General features: G+C 34.4%; 1 protein-coding gene across 1 annotated transcript; it reads left to right on the forward strand.

The window, feature by feature from the left end:
- Positions 1-797: 797 nt before the first annotated feature.
- LOC143060973 (undecaprenyl-phosphate 4-deoxy-4-formamido-L-arabinose transferase-like) lies at positions 798-8,509 on the forward strand. The gene is made up of 4 exons (XM_076233667.1): positions 798-908; positions 1,591-1,731; positions 5,814-5,946; positions 8,316-8,509. The coding sequence occupies exons 1-4, from the start codon at positions 798-800 to the stop codon at positions 8,507-8,509; spliced, it is 579 nt and encodes a 192-aa protein (XP_076089782.1).
- Positions 8,510-19,497: the final 10,988 nt, after the last annotated feature.

Here is a 19,497-nt window from a genome sequence, read left to right on the forward strand (position 1 = left end):
CTACAAAATTTCATCCTACAACAGTTTACATACTTCCAATCACATTCTAAATGTCCGCGATTTCGCGGGTGTGTTCAAGTGTAAAATTGTTTGAATGATTGTTAGATGCTCAATGTCCAGTGGCAAATACTTCATGAAAGTTCAGGACGATATGTAAATCTGATAAATGAGCTGCAATTGTTTGAACCTGCCCTAAGTTAGGAATCTGATGTTCAGTGGTTGCCGTCTGTTTATGTGGTTCATAAGTGTTTCTGTTTCCCTTTAAATTAGACCGTTGGTTTTCCCGTTTGAATGGTTTTACACTTTTTTGAGGCCCTTTATAGCTTGCTGTTTGGTGTGAGCCAAGGCTCCGTGTTGAAGGCAGTACCTCACTCTCACTTTGGTTTCATTAAGTTGGTTTGCGTTTACTCTCATATATGTTGTCTTTTTTGCATTCATAAAATTGAGAATTGAAATGGGGAATGTGTTAAAGAGACAACAACCCGACCATATAGCAGACAACAGCCGAAGGCCACCAATGGGTCTTCAATGCAGCGTGAAACTCTATATAGTTCTACTTGTTTTGCAGTTGTTGCAAGGTTGGTTGCTTGGTTTTGTGAGTCTCCATGACGATGAGAAAGCTGGTAGATATCGTCTGCAAGTCAAGGTATTCGAGACATGACTGTAAGGTCCATTTAATGTCAAGAACATTCTAAAAGAATTACCTTTCGTCAGAGAATTAGATTCCTTGTCATACCGTTATTTGTTATCAGTCACAGGATTTTTTTCATCTATTAAAATTCAACATTTTAGATGACATGTTCAGTGATATAAACTGGGGTTCAGAAACAGTCTTTAGGGAACAGTCAGAAAGAGCGAAAGATCTAGGAATATCATTAGGCATATTAAACACATGTTTGAATGATGTGGTAAGTAGATTAATGATTGAAATAGGCAGATAAATTATGGGAGGGTTGAGATTTTACAAAATATATTTAACCCCGCCGAATTTTTGCGCATGTTCCATGTTGTTATTCCTTTGTTATTCTTGTATGTTGTTTTTAAATTTTATTTCATTTATATGTTTTGGAGTTTAGTGTGGCGTCCATTTTCACTGAACTAGTACACATTTTTGATAAGGGGCCAGATGAAGCCCGCCTTCTGGTGCGGGTTCATCTCGTTTTGTTGAAGACCCTTTGGCTGTTTTCTGCTTTTGTCGGGTATTAGCCCTTTAACACATTCTTAATTGAAAAAAAAAACTACCATATTAACTATGATCTTTAAAGCTAAAAACGTAACTATGAAAGACGCATATATTGATGCTATATTCGAGCAATTCGATATCTAAAACAATATACAATGAAATATAAACAGTTAATTTGTTGCTGGTTTTAACCTTAAAGTCCAATTAGTGATGAAATAGCCTTAATTCTCAAATGTTAAACATCTGCAATATGTCATGTGTATTCTAATAAGTTTTCTGAAACAATCATTTTCACTGCAACGTTGACCTTGTCCTATTTTTCCGTCGAATTTTTTTTTAAAGCAGTGAAAAATTGTTGAAAAGTAAAATGATTTATCTTGATTTGTTGTTTTGCTGAAATTCTACAGGATGTCGCAGAAGATCTGGAGGTACTCGAAAAGGAGTTACAAGTAACCAAAGTACAACTTGCTCATCCAAGAATCAGTATTATAATTCCTGTATACAATGAAGCAGATAATATCTTATCAACACTGGAGACGGTTTTAAAGGTATGATCTGTATATAAATATTTGGGGGTTTCCAAGTATATTGAAGGGACATCATAACAGTAATGAAAACAGCTGTGCGGCTGATAATTATGTTAACTGTGTAGATGCTTTTCAATTATATGACTTTTGATTGAATTTACAAATAACTGTCAAGCTGCAAACTCGGTTTAAATTTGTCATACTAGTACTATATGATTTCATAAGCTAAAGTAAAATTCAGAACTATCAATGTATCCCTTTATCTCTAACCAGTAGTATAATCGTTTTCAAATTGATTTATTCATTTAATGGCATGGTTGCATATAATTAAGTGTTGGTAAAATGACTGAATCTTATTACAGTGCTAATTTTCGAAATGAACAGATGTGTTTCTCATAATAGGAAGTTCATCTTTTTAAAATGACATTTTATTTGTAAATACGATGCAGTTATTTAGTCATAGAAAATGTATTCTTCTTTTTTTTCTTTTTTTTAAGTAGTTGATTAAACAGCTGCAATAGTAATCAAAGGTACCAATAGAAATAGGAAGATGTGGTATGAGTGCACAAATAACAATTTATAAAAGTAAACCATTAAAGGTCAAGGTACGGCCTTCAACGGCTTGATACGCCAGACGCGCTTTCGTCTACATTAGACTCATCAGTAATGCTCAGATCAAAATAGTTATGCCGGCGTCACACATTTGCGTATAGACAGGCGTGCACCAAACGTACAGAGAAATTTGACATAGTCGGTATACGTTAGTTGCACGCCAGAGGAACGTCAAACGCTAGTTGCATAAGTTTGAAGTACGTTGAAATAAAAAAGGTAAGCGCTTGGTGAACGCTACAACTCGAGGAATTTTTATGCAGCATACAAATTTTCATCTAGCTGAAGCGTGTGTCTAGCGTATACCTGTACGCTACACGCACGTTATACATACGCTACAAGCGCGTTTAACGCGCTACTGATAAGTTTGAGACACGTTTAGGGCACGTTGTATACGCTTCGAGATCGTTCGACTTTAACTAAAATGTATGCGGGTGTGTATGTAACAAACAACCCATAATAGAACGTCCAAGATACGACCGGGACGCGTCTCAAATACGTTCAAGAAACTTTTTTCCTTCGTAGCGTGCATCCCATATACGTTAGACAAACGCCAGGCATACGCAACCATTCGTTTCTTGAACGCCCGATAAACGCTTAGGTACGCTTCTCGTACGCCCAATACACGCTTAAAGCTCGTTGTGCGCACGTTACAGATATGATTGACAGGTTGAATGCATCCAAAATTACTAGCGTATTGGCAGCGTACATGATTTTTTAACACGCCAGGTACGTGCGTCGGAGCTATACGCTGATGTGTAACGCCGGTGTTATATAGCCATTCTTCCCCCATGCCAGTTTTTCCGACGGGGAAAAGACTGGCATGAGCCAATGTTTCCCCCGGGGAAATTTTGGATCATTGTCATTCTTCCCCTGCGGAAAGTTAACAATACGTATACATATAGTAACTTTTCCCCCATGCCAATCTTTCCCCCCATGATATAGATCTCAATATATTTATATGCATGTCTGGACATTAAACCGAACAGTGTTAGATTTAAATTTATTTGTATACAAATGTGTTGTTCATTCAAATTTACACAAGTCTGTCTACAGGTTTATCAGTCTGTCTATGTGTCAACTAGTCTGTCTTTCTGTTCAACAGTTTTCTATGTGTCCCCTAGTCTTTTTACGTTTTCAACTGTCTGTCTATATGTCCACAATAAAATTGAAAATGGAAATGGGGAATGTGTCAAAGAGACAACAACCCGACCAAATAAAAAACAACAGCAGAGGGTCACCAACAGGTCTTCAATGTAGCGAGAAATTCCCGCACCCGGAGGCGTCCTTCAGCTGGCCCCTAAACAAATATATACTAGTCCAGTGATAATGAACGCCATACTAATTTCCAAATTGTACACAAGAAACTAAAATTAAAATAATACAAGACTAACAAAGGCCAGAGGCTCCTGACTTGGGACAGGCGCAAAAATGCGGCGGGGTTAAACATGTTTGTGAGATACCAACCCTCCCCCTATACCTCTTACCAATGTAGTAAAGTAAACGCATAACAATACGCACATTAAAATTCAGTTCAAGAGAAATCCGAGTCTGATGTCAGAAGATGTAACCAAAGAAAATAAACAAAATGACAATAATACATAAATAACAACAGACTACTAGCAGTTAACTGACATGCCAGCTCCAGACTTCAATTAAACTGACTGAAAGATTATGATTTCATCATATGAACATCAGGCACAATCCTTCCCGTTAGGGGTTTAGTATGATACCATCATAACATATATGAGAAGAACATAACCCGTGTCATGCCAACAACTGTTTTTAGAATAAATGTGTTTAGTTCCGATACAAGTCTGTATACATATTCACCAGTCTGTCTATGTGACAACTAGTCTGTCTTTCTAGGTGTCCCCTAGTCTTTTTACATATTTAACTGTCTGTCTTTATGTCCACAGGTCTGTCTACAGATTCACCAGTCTGTTTACATGTTTACCATTCTGTCTATGTCCACTATAATAGTCCGACTAGAGAACATTTACACTGGCTTGGAAATAACTTTCAGTGTAAACAGCGCATACATTTTACTTTCATTTCGGTGCTTTATGTCTATTGTTTTTTTCATGTAAGTGATTATTGTGCACCGTACTAACACACAATTTAGTGAAGTCAATTGCAGATGATATTTTACAGTATTTTCTTGCGGTGTGCTGTCCCGTATTGTGTTGGGGGAGGGTTGAGTTTAATGCCGCCACGTTCTTTATGTGCTATTCCAAAGCCAGGAACATGTACAGTGGTTGTTGACGTTTCATGTCGGTCATATGTTTTTCGTAAATTATTTTGTCATAAATAAGTCCGTTTGTTTTGTTTGAATATTTTTCACATTTTTATGGTAGGGGCATTTTAAAGACGACTATATGAGGGTTTCTCGTTGTGACATGCCGTACGGTCCCAGTGGCCTTTAATTGCTTAATACCACGTCGAATTTGTATCATTAGTGCTGGAAAGTGTTCGACCCTATATATGCATCTGTAGGGCAGGTGGGTTTTTTTTGTAGATCTTGTACAGCTCAAACTATAATGTGATTAGTCCCTGTACTTCCACGTCTTCCGTGCTGGCAAAAGCGGGTGTTCATATCTCCTCTAAGTTTGATGAAGTTTCATCCGTATCGGACTTCTCCTGAATGAAAGCTTTAAGTCGACGAGTAGTCCTCTCTATCCGTGCTTTTTTTTAGTTCTTTTACTTATTAATACTTTATACTTTGCATGATATATCATGTGAAGTCATTTCATCATAATACTTTGGAGATATCATAGACGTCTGTCCTGGAAAAAAATCTACTAATTGACCAGAAGTGGTGAAAGTAATTGTATTCATTTAGTCAATGATACCAAGTGTTCACGAAAGAAAATGGATGTGATCATCACATCAGAATGTGTTCCGTGTATATAAATATAACATATATATCTTTATTAATACCTATCAAATGTATAATCATACGATGAAGCTTTGGTAACTATAAACTGATATAAGAAAAGTTACTATTCTTTTGTTTCATAAAAAAATCTTACCGTGACGTCGCCGACGTTATATTACAAGACGGAAAATTTAGCTTCTCACGCTACTACGGGGGAAAAATTGGCCTGATCCTGGTTTTTTCCCCCATAATGCTAAGGGGGGAAAGTGGGATCATGCCAATTTTTCCGGGGGGGAAATATTGGATCTATCCAGTCTTTCTCACCGGAAAATTTGGCATGGGGGAAGAATGGCTATAGGACACCGGTATTAGAGAGCCAACAAGGTATAAAATTAAAGAGCATTGAGGACCCTAAATTCCAAAAACACATGTACCACATATACGGCAGTGTTTTTTTAAATTTGAATCACCATCTATTTTAGACCAAATATGATAACATTTGAAAGAAATTGCATTTTGCATCTTTACAGTTTGAAACTGCACTAAAAAATAACTGCAATCTTTCAAATTGCGCTGCTGTAAAGGATTGTTATTTTTTTTTACTTTCTTAATTTAGAAGTGCTCCAGAACGCAGGCCATAGAAGAAATCATTGTCAGTGATGGTGGAAGTACTGACGATACAATTCCTGTTGTTGAGAAGTTCGCTAAAACAAAAGATGTAGAAATAAAAGTGATTAAAAGTTCTCCAGGTATAATACATTATACTTGACCCTCAAATAAACGATTTATTTGTTTATTTTTTTTATATATTTGTTAAAATTAATATAAAATGAAATGTTAATTGTAATAATTGCAAATCCATTGCAATACTTTTTTTTGGTAGACATTTTGCTTTCCTTCATCTTATACAGGTAAATTTGCTCTTTCTGCTAGCTCTCCATTGTAAGTAAAATTTAATGTCCCTCATAAGGGAGACACCTGAAAAAAGGTCCCTTATTACAGGGCCAATTACGGGAATTGGCAAATGGACTATTGTGATGCCTTTTTTATGCCCCACCTACGATAGTAGAGGGGCATTATGTTATCTGGTCTATGCGTCCGTTCGTCCGTCCGTCTGTCCGTCCGTTCGTCTGTCTGTCCCGCTTCAGGTTAAAGTTTTTGGTCAAGGTAGTTTTTGATGAAGCTGAAGTCAAAACAACTTGAAACTTACTACATATGTTCCTTATGATATGATCTTTCTAATTTTAAAGACAAATTAAACTTTTGACCCCAATTTCATGGTCCACTGAACATAGAAAATGAAAGTGCGAGTTTCAGGTTAACGTTTTTGGTCAAGGTAGTTTTTGATGAAGTTGAAGTCCAATCAACTTGAAACTTAGTACAAATGTTCCCTAAGATATGATCTTTCTAATTTTATGTCTAATTTTATTTTTTTTTTGTCCATTGAACATGGAAAATGATAGTGCGAGTGGGGCATCCGTGTACTTTGGACACATTCTTGTTTCTTCTTTCTTTCTATTATGACATGTGTATAGCTCTGATCTGACTGTGGTTTAACATCTAAAAACTGAGATGGTTATATTCATATATGATTTTTATCAACATTATTGTGTCAATTATAAAAATCATTGTAATAAATTACTTTGCTCGTCATGGGCCCTTTAATTGGATTAAAAATATGGTATCTTATTTTATCTTATTTTATACAAAAATGCAATTTATCCTTTGTTTATTTTGGTAGGATTATTACTTACATTCATTTCATATAATGGAATTTGATGCGACTGTCATTCAAGTGAGTGATTTAAATAGCTATCCATGGTTCATTTCAGCATTTTCTGCATAAGAAATGCCTGTCAGAAGTCAGGAATATGACAGTTGTTATCCATTCGTTTGATGTGTTTGAGCTTTTGATTTTGCCATTGGTTATGGACTTTCAGTTTAAAATTTTCCTCGGAGTTCAGTATTTTTGTGATTTTACTTTTTCATGAAAAATGAAATTTATCCTTTTTTTACGATTTCTAAAAAGCACTTCGAACGCACAAATTTGTAAAGTGTTGTTTAAATGTTTTTTTTAATTTTTTTTATGGAAAATGATTTAACTGAAGCCTCGGACACCATCTTAATAACACGAACGGACGCCTAACGGATGCAAATAAAAGTTGTCCGTTGACAAAATTGTTATCCGTTGGGAGTCCGTTGATGTACTGACCGAATAAAACAGACGTGTAACGAATGCATAACGGACACACACCGGATATACAACGTACGAGAAACAGAAACGTACCGGACAGAACGGATGTCGAACGTACACCCAAAGAACGAGTACCACATAAAACGGACACCTAACGGAAGCGTACCGGATAAAACGGATAAACAAGATATACGGAACAATTAAAGGCGACAATAATAATTCATGTAAATCGCATAAGTATTAAAAATGTTTCTGTGTAACTGGTTTTGGTTTGTTCTTCAAAATGCTGCCAAAGGGCAGTGTCTGGCCTGAATAAGAGCTGCTTGATTGTGAAGATGTGCCCTTACTCTAAGATCGATTATGAATAAAAAAAATCATGAACCTTAAGAAATCCGACATACCAATAATTGGCATTTCTGACGCGAAATTTTCAATTGGCATGTACCCATTTCAGATCCGTTCGTCATCCGTTTTATCCGTAATACGTCCGGTAGAAGTCCGTTTCTCATTCGTTCAACATCCGTTTTAACCGTTAAACGTCCGGTATAGAAGTCGGTTGGTGAATTTATCTTCAAGATACATAACGGAAACAAAACGGACGAGTACCGTACAAAACGGACGCATACCGGACGTTCAACGGACATTTCATCCGTTGGACGTCCGTTCAAAGTTTTGAACATGCACAAAAATTTCCACCTGACAGAACGGACGTCGACGGATAAAACGTACGCTAAACGGACATGTAACGGATATGGACCGACGTATAACGGATAAGAACGGACGTCTAACGGACATGAACGGATTGAAAAAAGTTATCCGTTAGGCATCCGTTCGAGCTATCCGTTAAGGTGTGATCGAGGCTTAAGGTAGATGCACTCATCCCAGATTTTTTAATTCATTTTTTTTTTAAATTTTGCTTTCAAGGAAGAGGATTTCAGCAAAGTTATGGTGCAGAACAAGCAAAGGGAGATATATTTATGTTTCTTCATGCTGACACAGAAGCACCAGATAAGTTTGAACATGCAATAGTCAAATGCCTGCAGAAACCTGGAAATGTAGGAGGTTGTTTCAAATTAGGCTTTGATGTGGAAGAAGTCCCTGAAAGGTATACATGTTAAGGAAATATCAACATATGTAATAAGGTTTTTGTGATAGAAAATTGAGCATTTTTATTATGAGACTTTTTTTAAATATAGCCTTCAAATAAGAGTATTCCAGCAAAGGTATGTAAAAAGAACATGTGAGATCGGGTCCAGTGCAGATTAAGAAAAATTCAATGGTTTAAGTTTATTTGCAAGTAGATATGTCAAAAAGTCTGTTGTCTGGCTTTTGTCAAATGGTAAAAATAAACATTTTTATTATATTTTTAAAAAGACGATCTTTATAGAGATTTGTTCAAAGTTAAACAACACTATAACTAAACTAATGTGTCAGTCTAAGCCATTTGCTATTAAACAAAATCAGATGCAGTTTATATATCAATGAGCATACAATAAAACCATGAGTCTTGGAAAAGTTGTAAATGATTTAAGCAAGGTCTACTGAAATAACTTTATCTGCAAAAACACATCTTAACTCCTTTAGTGACTATAAATAGATACTTATAAAAAGCTGTGGGATTAAATAGTTTGTAAGTATTCAGGATTCTTCTTACCACCTTGATAGTAAAAAAATTAATTAGTAATACAGAAAAATTATTAACATAGCATATACACATGTACATCAGTATTCACAGCTATTAAAGGTTACCAAAAAATCTTGCCTTTCAAAAGAGTCTTCCGGCATGAGATTTGTGATGCCTCTGTCACATCAATGTTTTCTCGCCTAACTGGTGCAACTAAATATCAGTTTGAGCATGAGAAAATCAAAAATGTTACACATAAACAAACGTCAACCAATGAATCACAGGCTTCTGGCTTTAGACAGGCACATACATACAGAACGCGGCAGAGTTAAACATGTAAGCGGAATCCCAACCCACACCTAACATTTTTGAATATTAGGTACGATAGAACACACTTATTCCGTTATAGAAATACTTCCGAGGTTAAGTATTAAGAGCGAATAAAAAAAAAACAAAACCAACACCCGGTGTTATAAATCTCCACAGAGCGTTTGAAAGGAATAGCCTACATGCAAGAAACGCTGGTTATCAATACCCTAGAGTGTATATAAAGGAAATCATGAAAAAAGTAGTCCGTTAATATACTCCAATTATATCAGAAATCATCAGAAATACACAAAATAAATTGTTGAACGTATATCAACACTGAGTTTATTTTTCGCATTATTAAACAAGATCGTTCAAAAATAGCAATAAGCAGAAACAGGATCATAGCTGTGCTATAGCAGAGAATTCAGAGATGTATAAGTCCTGCTGTACAATAGCCTAATTACATACGGCTGTTTTTCTGAACCGATAAGTTACAATTTAGAGATAGGATTAGAATTGCAATTTTAGTATACATGTACGTGAACTCTGTACAATTGGCCTTATTCTTCCAATGGACAATAATGATAGGACTTTGTGAAAACGATTGTGCCGTTCGACATTGCCGAGCATTGATTAATCTATTTAATAGGTACCAGTCGAGACAGTTTGCCTAGAATGAAGAGACAAATACATGAATATGTGGATGGAACACATAATGTTTTTGGTTGAGTATGCATATTATATAACACAGCATTTCCATTCAGCAACATATGCTTTTGCAGTACCTGTTTCTGTAGAGACGCAAACTGTTTTAACTATCGATAAATGTGCCTACATTTCTTCTAATATCGCATTCCTATACACCCCATATACATATGCCGCTATAAGATATTCCATCGCTGGATGATCATATATTTTGGTATGTTTAAAATGATAAAATCTTAACTACTTATAAGTTTCAGAAATGATAGATAAAAGGATGTTTTGGATTTAAATAAGTGAAAGAAATTTGTGAAAGTATGCATGTTTATAATTATAGCGTTATAGATAAATGCCAAAAAATACCGTACTAATTGCCGTGAACTCAACTTTGAATAGATGTTAATAACCAAGCAGAACTAATTTGCATATCGTAAAATAATAATATTTTCTCGCGGTTCGAAGTAAAGCCGGAAAATATTGTATTGACGTTATTGGTAATATGCGTATGGTCCAATCAGAGGAGTTGATTTAGATCCGGGTATGTAGGTATGTTTGATTTGTTTGTCACTTTCTAGCCGCCGTTCGTACGTGCATGACTTAAACTTAAGTCATATATATGTTTATATATTATATATACCATTGAAGTATTTATTTAAAGAATATTTGTTTGTTTGTCATCTCTCTCGTTATATAAGGTGAGGTCCGACTACCTTTTTCCTGAGATAGGCTTGTGCATTGTCGTCGGATACTGGTTTCCCCTTGAAAAAAAAAGGTTTTTCCTGGACGGCCTCGACTATCCGTGAGGAAAATATTTTGGAAAGATTTAAGAGATAATATGCATTTATAATGTATAGGAGCATAGAGTTACGACATGTTTGTTATTTGTTGTTAGAAGCAATATTGTTACTATACTATATATAAAAATATTAATTTTCGCGAACCATTTAGGTCACGGAAATTCCAAAATATGCAATGGCATCAGTAAGGAGAGTTGTACAAACAATGTAAATACACAGAACCCCATCCAAACTTGCTTTAACTAATAGTATTCATCTTTTTCTATTTTATATGTACTAACAACATTCCATTTGTCTATAATTTCGATTAAAAAATTCCAAAATCTGAGTTAAAATAGGTCGAATGCCCCAAATAAACGTTGTCTGATTGGTTGAAGTACTGGGGCGTCGATGATAAGCATAGAAAGCCTCGATGTAAAGCACACGCTTCACAGGAATAAGGACAGTTTTACAAATAATGTGAATACACAGATCCTCCATCCTATTTATGTTTTGCTGAAAATGTTAGAGTGTTCATCATTTCTGTTTTGATTCTGCTAACAAAATTCCATTTTTTCTATAATTCCGATTTAAAGATGTGGAAACCCGTAAAAATAGATGGCCTCAATGATTTAAAAGCAACGCAAAAAACTCCGTTAATATAAACATGTTGAACTTCGACCCTGTTCAACCGGGGTTAGATAAACCGATTCACAAATAAAGATTCTTGCGCTCAAATGTAATTCTTAGTGAAGTATACGGGTAAATTCGTTTACGGAAATTTATACACACTTTATCATTACTGTATTACCAGGCTTTTGCATATTAACGTTTTTTATGCTCAACTTTTAGTCAAATTCAATTCTATACATTTTTTTTGACGTAAAGCAATAGGAGTAAGAATATTATTTCGCGCCAATTTAACCAGCATCATCACCATCATCAAAATTATTTACCGTTATCTTTGTGAAATTTCAGTTATATAGTTTATTAATTAGAGAAATTTTGGTAAGTTTTACTAATTAATGTTAAGGCTCTACTGATGTGCTTTTCTAGACCTTTTTGACGGTCATTTTTATCCAATTTATCTCAATATTATCCCCCATTACAGAAATGTCAACCCGACCTATTCGTGTCAAAAGTGAAAAAAAATCTAATTTTCCCTCTATTTTTGAAACCTGCATACCAAATTAAAGGGCATTTGCTCCCCTTGAACACAATTTGGCCCCTTCCCTGTCATTTCCCTTTAAATTTGCTCAAAAGTCATACTTTTAGTCCATTTACAGTAACGGCTGATTTGTGATTTTACCATCTTTGCTGCAATTTTCATATTGAACACATTTGACCATTCAGTATGAGTTCCCATGTATTTTTATACGCCCGTCAAAATTTTGACGGGACGTATTATGGTATACAAATGTCCTGTGTCCGTCTGTCTGTCCAGCGTAAGACCATAAAAAAAGAATAGGTTTGTTTGCCCAAACGCTACCTACCCAGAAAAAAGCTGCCTACTCAAATTCTTTTATTGTCCTGGTTTGAGAAAGTTTTTTTTAATCAGATAGGCATGAAGACTAATAAACACCCGATACTTCAATTTCTCTTTCAAAAAAAAAAAGAAAGAAAATGCTTACCTACCTACCCACTGTCTCAACCTTTGGGTAGGGTTTGGGCAAACCAAAATATTTTTAATTGTGGCCTAAACATGTCGCACCGTAACTTGAGAACGACTTATCCAAATTTTATGAAACTTAACATAGTTGTTTCTTATGATGGTCAAATGATCTGTATACTTTTTGGTGAAAATAAGATTAAAACTTTTTGAGTTATGGCACTTTGTAACTAAAACAGGGGTGTGTTTTTATCACATGTCGCACCGTATCTCAAAAACGATTCTTGATTATGGCTTAAAACTTTAAACACTTCTTAGTTATATTATTCTTAATATCTGTATACTTTTTGGTGATGATTCAAAATTATATTTTTGAGTTATTGAGTATTTTGTAAAAAAGGGGGAGGGTTTTTTTTACATGTCGCACCATATCTCAAAAACGATTTATGATTATTGCTTAGAATTTTACACATGTCTTTGTTATATTAATCTAAAGATCTGTATACTTTTTGGTGATGATTCAAAATTTCATTTTTGAGTTATTGAGTATTTTGTAAAAAAGGGGGATGTTTTTTTTACATGTTGTGCCGTATCTCAAAAACAATTTGTGATTATTGCTTAAAACTTTACACACTTTTTTGTTATATTAATCTTAAGATCTGTATACTTTTTGGTGATGATTCAAAACTTTATTTTGGAGTTATTGAGTATTTTGTTAAACAGGGGAGGTTTTTTTTACATGTCGCGCCGTATCTCAAAAATAATTTATGATTATTGCTTAAAACTTAAGACACTTCTTTGTTATATTAATCTAAAGATCTGTATACTTTTTGGTTTTGATTCAAAACTTTATTTTAGTGATATTTAGTTTTTTGTAAAAAAAAAAAGGGTTGGGGGTTTCACATGTCCCACCGTGTCTCAAAAACAATATATGGTTATTGCTTAAAACTTTCTCAGAAACTATTTATGATTATTGCATAAAACTTCCACACAAGACGTCGGGCGTATCATGCGCTCATGGCGCAACTGTTTATTGTCTTATATGAAGGAGGTTTTAGGTCATGTTTTCCTAAACACCTTATTGCTATTTGTCTGTCTGGATTGTTAAAACCACAAAATCAAATATCGATGAATATGCAAGTTTTCAACAATCCAGGAGAATTGACATCCACGAAAAAATATAGGAATCCACAGTAAGATAGCTCCTCTCTAGGTTTTGATAAATTTTGGATATGACATTAGGAAGTTATAAAACTTTATTCTTTGGATATGTTTCGAACATACCATGCATGCTCAGCATCGCTTTTTATCAGGAATTTTATAATTTATGTCTTAAAATTCGGGTTTTATCCATTCTAATAGGTGAATTTTCAAGTTAATGAGAAAAATGCTTTGTTCACTAACTCAGCAACGCTTTAACTGTTGTGAATGTGAGCTCCCTTCGGCTATTATTAGAATCTAGATTTACATCATTCATTTTTAATGTAAGAGTTCTCCTTTCATTCAAAAGGTAGATTTTCATTTTTGCTGGTCACTTGACTAGAAAATTCATTCAGCGATAATGTTTGTCTCAATTTACACCTGAATTTCAGATTTTTCCTAATTGCCAATCACTAAAATAAATGTCATTTGATACTTAATAAATAGTATTGTATGTAACTATCATATTCATGTTTTTATTTGGCATTATGAAAGTACTATTGAGATCCAGGATTCTGACTTGAATAAACAGTGTTTGTAACACACATGGTTTCTTTCCCTTCCCTTAAAAGTACCTTTCAGTTTGAAACTACCTGACAATCATACTGAGTTCACACCTAATTTGAATTGGATTGACATTAACTAATTAGGGCCCCGCCAAAGGCGGGTCGCCCTATAGTGATCAGGCTGTCCGTCCGTAACACTTTAACTTTGTGTCCGCTCCATATCTAGAGGACCATTATGATTTCATACATGTTACTTTATACTTTACATGTTTATTAACCACCACCAGAGGGCGTGTCATGATGTATGTACAACTTCCTAGGTCAAAGGTCAAGGTAAAAAAACTTTGGTTTCAGTTGACAACCCTGTGTCCTGTGGTGAAGATTGTGTCCGCTCTATATCTTGAGAACCGTTATGATTTCAAAGTTTATACTTGACATGTATATGAACCAACACCAGAGGGTGTGTCATAATTTATGAACGACTGCCTAGGGCAAAGTTCAAGGTCAAAAACTTTGGTTTCAGTTGACAACCCTGTGTCCTGTGGTGAAGATCGTGTCCGCTCTATATCTTGAGAACCGTTATGATTTTAAAGTTTATACTTGACATGTATATGAACCAACACCAGAGGGTGTGTCATAATTTATGAACGACTGCCTAGGGCAAAGTTCAAGGTCAAAAACTTTGGTTTCAGTTGACAACCCTGTGTCCTATGGTAAAGATCGTGTCCGCTCTATATCTTGAGAACCGTTATCATTTCAAAGTTTATACTTGACATGTTTATAAACCAACACCAAAGGGTGTGTCATAATTTATTTACAACTTCCTAGGTCAAACCCATGTCCTATGGTAAAGATACAATTTTTTAATGCACATTATTCACAGCGGGGCCCACAGAGATGGCTCCCATCTCAATGATATCTAGTTTGAATTAGTTTAATTCACATTTGTTGATGAACTAAATTCTTCTAAAACTGTACATGCATTATGTCTGTATAATTTGAATCACATTCACGTTGCATGTTTGCATGATAATGGGTTCAGTATGAGTGAACTGTAGTGAATTGCAAGAGCGATGCAAATTGTGACGTCAGTGAGTGCGCCTTCACGTGACATTATTATTTGTAATCAAACCGGCTCCTCATGTAACACGTGTCTGAATTATACATTCAAAGTGAAATAAATCTTTCAATCACTATTTTATGTTATTTTTGTGTCTGATTAGTCAAAATAATTATGACGTCTGGCAAGGCTATTTCAATTTTTTTTCAGGAAGGCGTACTAGAAAAAAAATAAATAGCCTTGCCAGACGTCATAATTATTTGGACTAGGTTTGGGTATCAGCTGATCAGTAGTCGAAGTAAATTAGACATAGTGTCATTGTTCCTGTTCGGAGTTATGATTTTTCATATAGAATTAAAAGGCAAGTCTAAATAAGTCATTATTAAGAGGGGGATCCGAGAGGTCCTGATCCCGAAATCCCAGGCTTAAAAACATGAAATCCGAAGTCCCGAATTTAAAAAATATCAAATCCCAACATCCCGAAATTTAAAAAAAGACATCCCGGATCCCGAAAGGGTCAATAGTACATGGGTTTAAGGTCAGGTTTGTAAACATGAAATCTCTAGTCTAAAAAAGCCAGTGATAGAACGATAAACAGATAAGCAACTGTCTAGGGCAAAGTAAGAAAGGGGGAAAAGCCAGTATTAGTATTATTACGCAGAACGATTTAGTTGATTATATAGGAAATCATCGAAGCATGACAGGAGTGGTCAACCCTCTAGTCAGTCAGAGGCTCCACCCCTTTATGAACAATTCTGGATCCGCCACTGAGATTTGCAGGTTTTCTTTGTAAAGATACCTTAAAATATCACCAACTCTGACTGAGTACACAATTTGATTCATTTTAGCTCATTAGCTGGGCTCACTCGCTAAAAATTTTCAATACGGTCACTGGTAAATATTTCATGATTATTATGTGTAGAAAAGCCTATAATCAATACATGTGTGTGAGGAGTATAGTTATGAAGTTTGCTTTCGTCTGTAAAAAATGCCATAGGCCAAGTTAGGGAGGTGAAAAAACCAGTAAAAAAAATATAACAGAACGATAAACAGATAATCAGGTTTTCTTCGCATAGATCCCTTAAAATATCCCCCACTGAGTACACAATTTGATTCACATTAGCTCATTAGCTGCACTCACTCGCCATTATGTTCATTGCGGCTCATTGGCTTATATGTAGAAAGCTGATATAATGTACATACATTAGGGTGGTTAAGCCCTTTGCTGTCGGGCGGGCGTCAAATGGTCATTCTCGGCTACCTTTAGCTTCAAATTGGTTAAAATTTAACTGTGATTAGTCAAAATATCCTTAAGGTGATTTGTCAGATGTCTCACATAATTATCATTACTGTTATTTTGGGAAAACAAATAGCGTGATTCGTCAAATTCAGCTGATGTTTTTATTGTCTGAAAAAAAGTGTACATTGTATCGTCATGTCTAAAAATTACTGTTGACTTCATTTGGCATGAATACCTCAATAACATACCCCAAATTTTACCCTCATACATGTACATGTATAGACTCAAGAATGCATTCTTAATAGCACAATAACCGATGAGAAGAGGATACGTATGTCAACCAAAATTTTGCAGCCCATCAAAATGTGTGAGGACACCCTATCAAGCTTGCAATGATGTTGTGTTAAAACTGTTTTAGGAAGCTGAAAAATACCAACAATAGAACAATAAATAGATAATCGATAATGTAAAATATCAATGGGTTGAAAAGCCAATGATCTACATACATGTACATGTATATACATAAATATGTCAACCATAAAATACAACTGATTATATTTACACCACAACTATTGGAAAAAACCTTTATGTCTGTATAACTTATCTCATTCTTGTCCATTCAACTGACAGAATCGGTGTAAATTTCATGAATTCTTTAATAACATGTATCATCATGGACTATTCTTTAAACATTTATTCCCTCATTTCAAAACCGAAGCTTGAATGTAGTGTCTATCCTTGCCCCAACTGTTCAGGGTTCGACCTCTGTGGTCGTATAAAGCTGCCCCCTGCGGAGCAACTGGTTGTAACATGTACAGCAATCAAACATCAACCCACACCAAATTGAATGTAATTGAAAGACATCTAGAGGTCAATATACAGTTTCGAATAGAAGACAAAAAAGGAAAAATATAGTGAATTTTGGAGAATTTATATTATTACATGTACGTGCATTTGAAATATTAAAGATATATTGTTTTAATTTTTTTAGTTTTAGGTTCCACCTAGCTACCATTTTAGAAAACTTGGATTCCAATGCTAGTCTATTAGAGTGATATTTGATTTTCATTGGTTGTAGATAATTATGGCATCTTATTTTATCATGAAGCCAGATTTGAAAATGTCTTGGGGAATGAAGATGTAGTGAAGACCAAATGACAGTTTTAGTCTTATATATGTACTTTAAAAGTTTAGTCTTACATGTATATAATTATGTGTACATATATTACTGATTCAGTGGCAATGGTAAATAGACACTGACAAGTCTAAGATAACATTTTATAGTTTTGAATGTTTCTTCATCAGATGACTAAAATTAGGAGGAGGTGTGTTCTTATTTCTAACAGAGGGGCACTCAACCTATATCAATATGCGCATGAAGCAAATTGATAGTTGCTAGATCCTGAATGATTATACCACAATAAAGTTTTAACCTCTGCATATATACTTAAAATACGATAAACAAAATCATGTCTTTTTCAGGACTTCTGAATCCAACCATGAAGTATGGAATGTTATTGAGATATGGTTTTGATCGATGGATGTTCATGAAGGACCTATAGTACAAAGTATATCACTGGATTTAGCTCTTTGTCTGTGTATTATTAAAGTACTTTGCTTTGAGCTCAGTTCATTGTTATGCAATTCATTCTTTGTGAAATAAAGATTTGACAGACAACTCTCATGTACAAGGATTTGTCAAAGTAGTATCACCTGTATGTACAATGTAAGTATTAAGGAGATAAAAGCATCCTATTTTGATTTGAACCAAACATATGTCCATTGACCAAATTAAAAAAAAAAATTTACCCGACATTGCTACTCCCGCTACTAGCAATATGATGCTAGATTGTTTTAATACATCTGTACTGCCTGCTGATGACTCGGTCCTGAGTGTAAATGGTCCTTCAAATATGTTAAAAAATATTATAAGGCCTATCTAGCCTAATTGATTTCATCATACATGTTCAACATTTTTCATTCATTTGTTAATTTGTTAATCTGTGTGAATTAACATTGTTACAGTAAATTTTAATAACTACACTTTCATACAAACAAATTCTGTATTGGTACATGTATCACTTATATTTGTATCCATATAACCAAAAAAAAAATGAAAAGGAATAATTTTGCAATACCTTTTGAATACTAAAACTTTTTAGATATTTAAACATATTAAGACTTATTAAGTAGATGTTGATAATATCCACTTGACATGCTTGAAATTCTATCAGATTACTCTTGGAGCAGTTATGAGTCTTTGAAGCATGACCACAAAGATTCTTTTGGTGAAATCATTTTCATATTGGTCAAAATGTTACTTTGCTTCGACCAGGTTTGGAGGAGATATAATTAAAAAATTGATAAAAATCAGCACAGAAGTTTACTTCCTTGATCATCTAGCCCCAAGCAACATGTCAGGCATTGTCATTTAATACTAAAAACCAATAAATGTATTCTAATCTGAGGAACAATTTGACATTTTAACAAAAAAATTTACTAATGACACTGACGATCCACCACAAAGTAATATAAATAGAACCATACAAATAGTAAGCAAAAACATATATAATGATTGGTATGATTGCCAATGTAAGTAAGTAAGTAAGTAATTTTATTTTATTGGTTTAAAATCCAAAATTACAGGATTGATACCAAGACAATACAAATTTGTTATACACAAACATACAAACATATATATATCATACCAATTTCATAAACATTATAATATGAGGAGGTGGTACCACAAAGTTATTTGGTGCTTAATAAAGCATTTCTAGAAATGTACATGTCTCTTATAAATTTAACAATAATTCTAATTATATCAGTCTCAACACACGTATACAAAAATTTAAATGAGAAAATTCTCCACAAGAGACCAAATCGACACAGAAATTAACAACTACAGGTCACCGTACGGCCATCAACAATAATCAAAGCCAATACCGCATAATCAGCTATATAAAAAGGCCCGGAAATGACAAATGTAAAACAATTCAAACAAGAAAAATAATGGCATTATTTATGTTAAAAAAATAAACAAAAAAGGAATATGTAACACATAAACAAACGACAACCAC

This window comes from Mytilus galloprovincialis, chromosome 1, assembly GCF_965363235.1.
Source record: "Mytilus galloprovincialis chromosome 1, xbMytGall1.hap1.1, whole genome shotgun sequence".
NCBI lineage: Eukaryota > Metazoa > Mollusca > Bivalvia > Mytilida > Mytilidae > Mytilus > Mytilus galloprovincialis.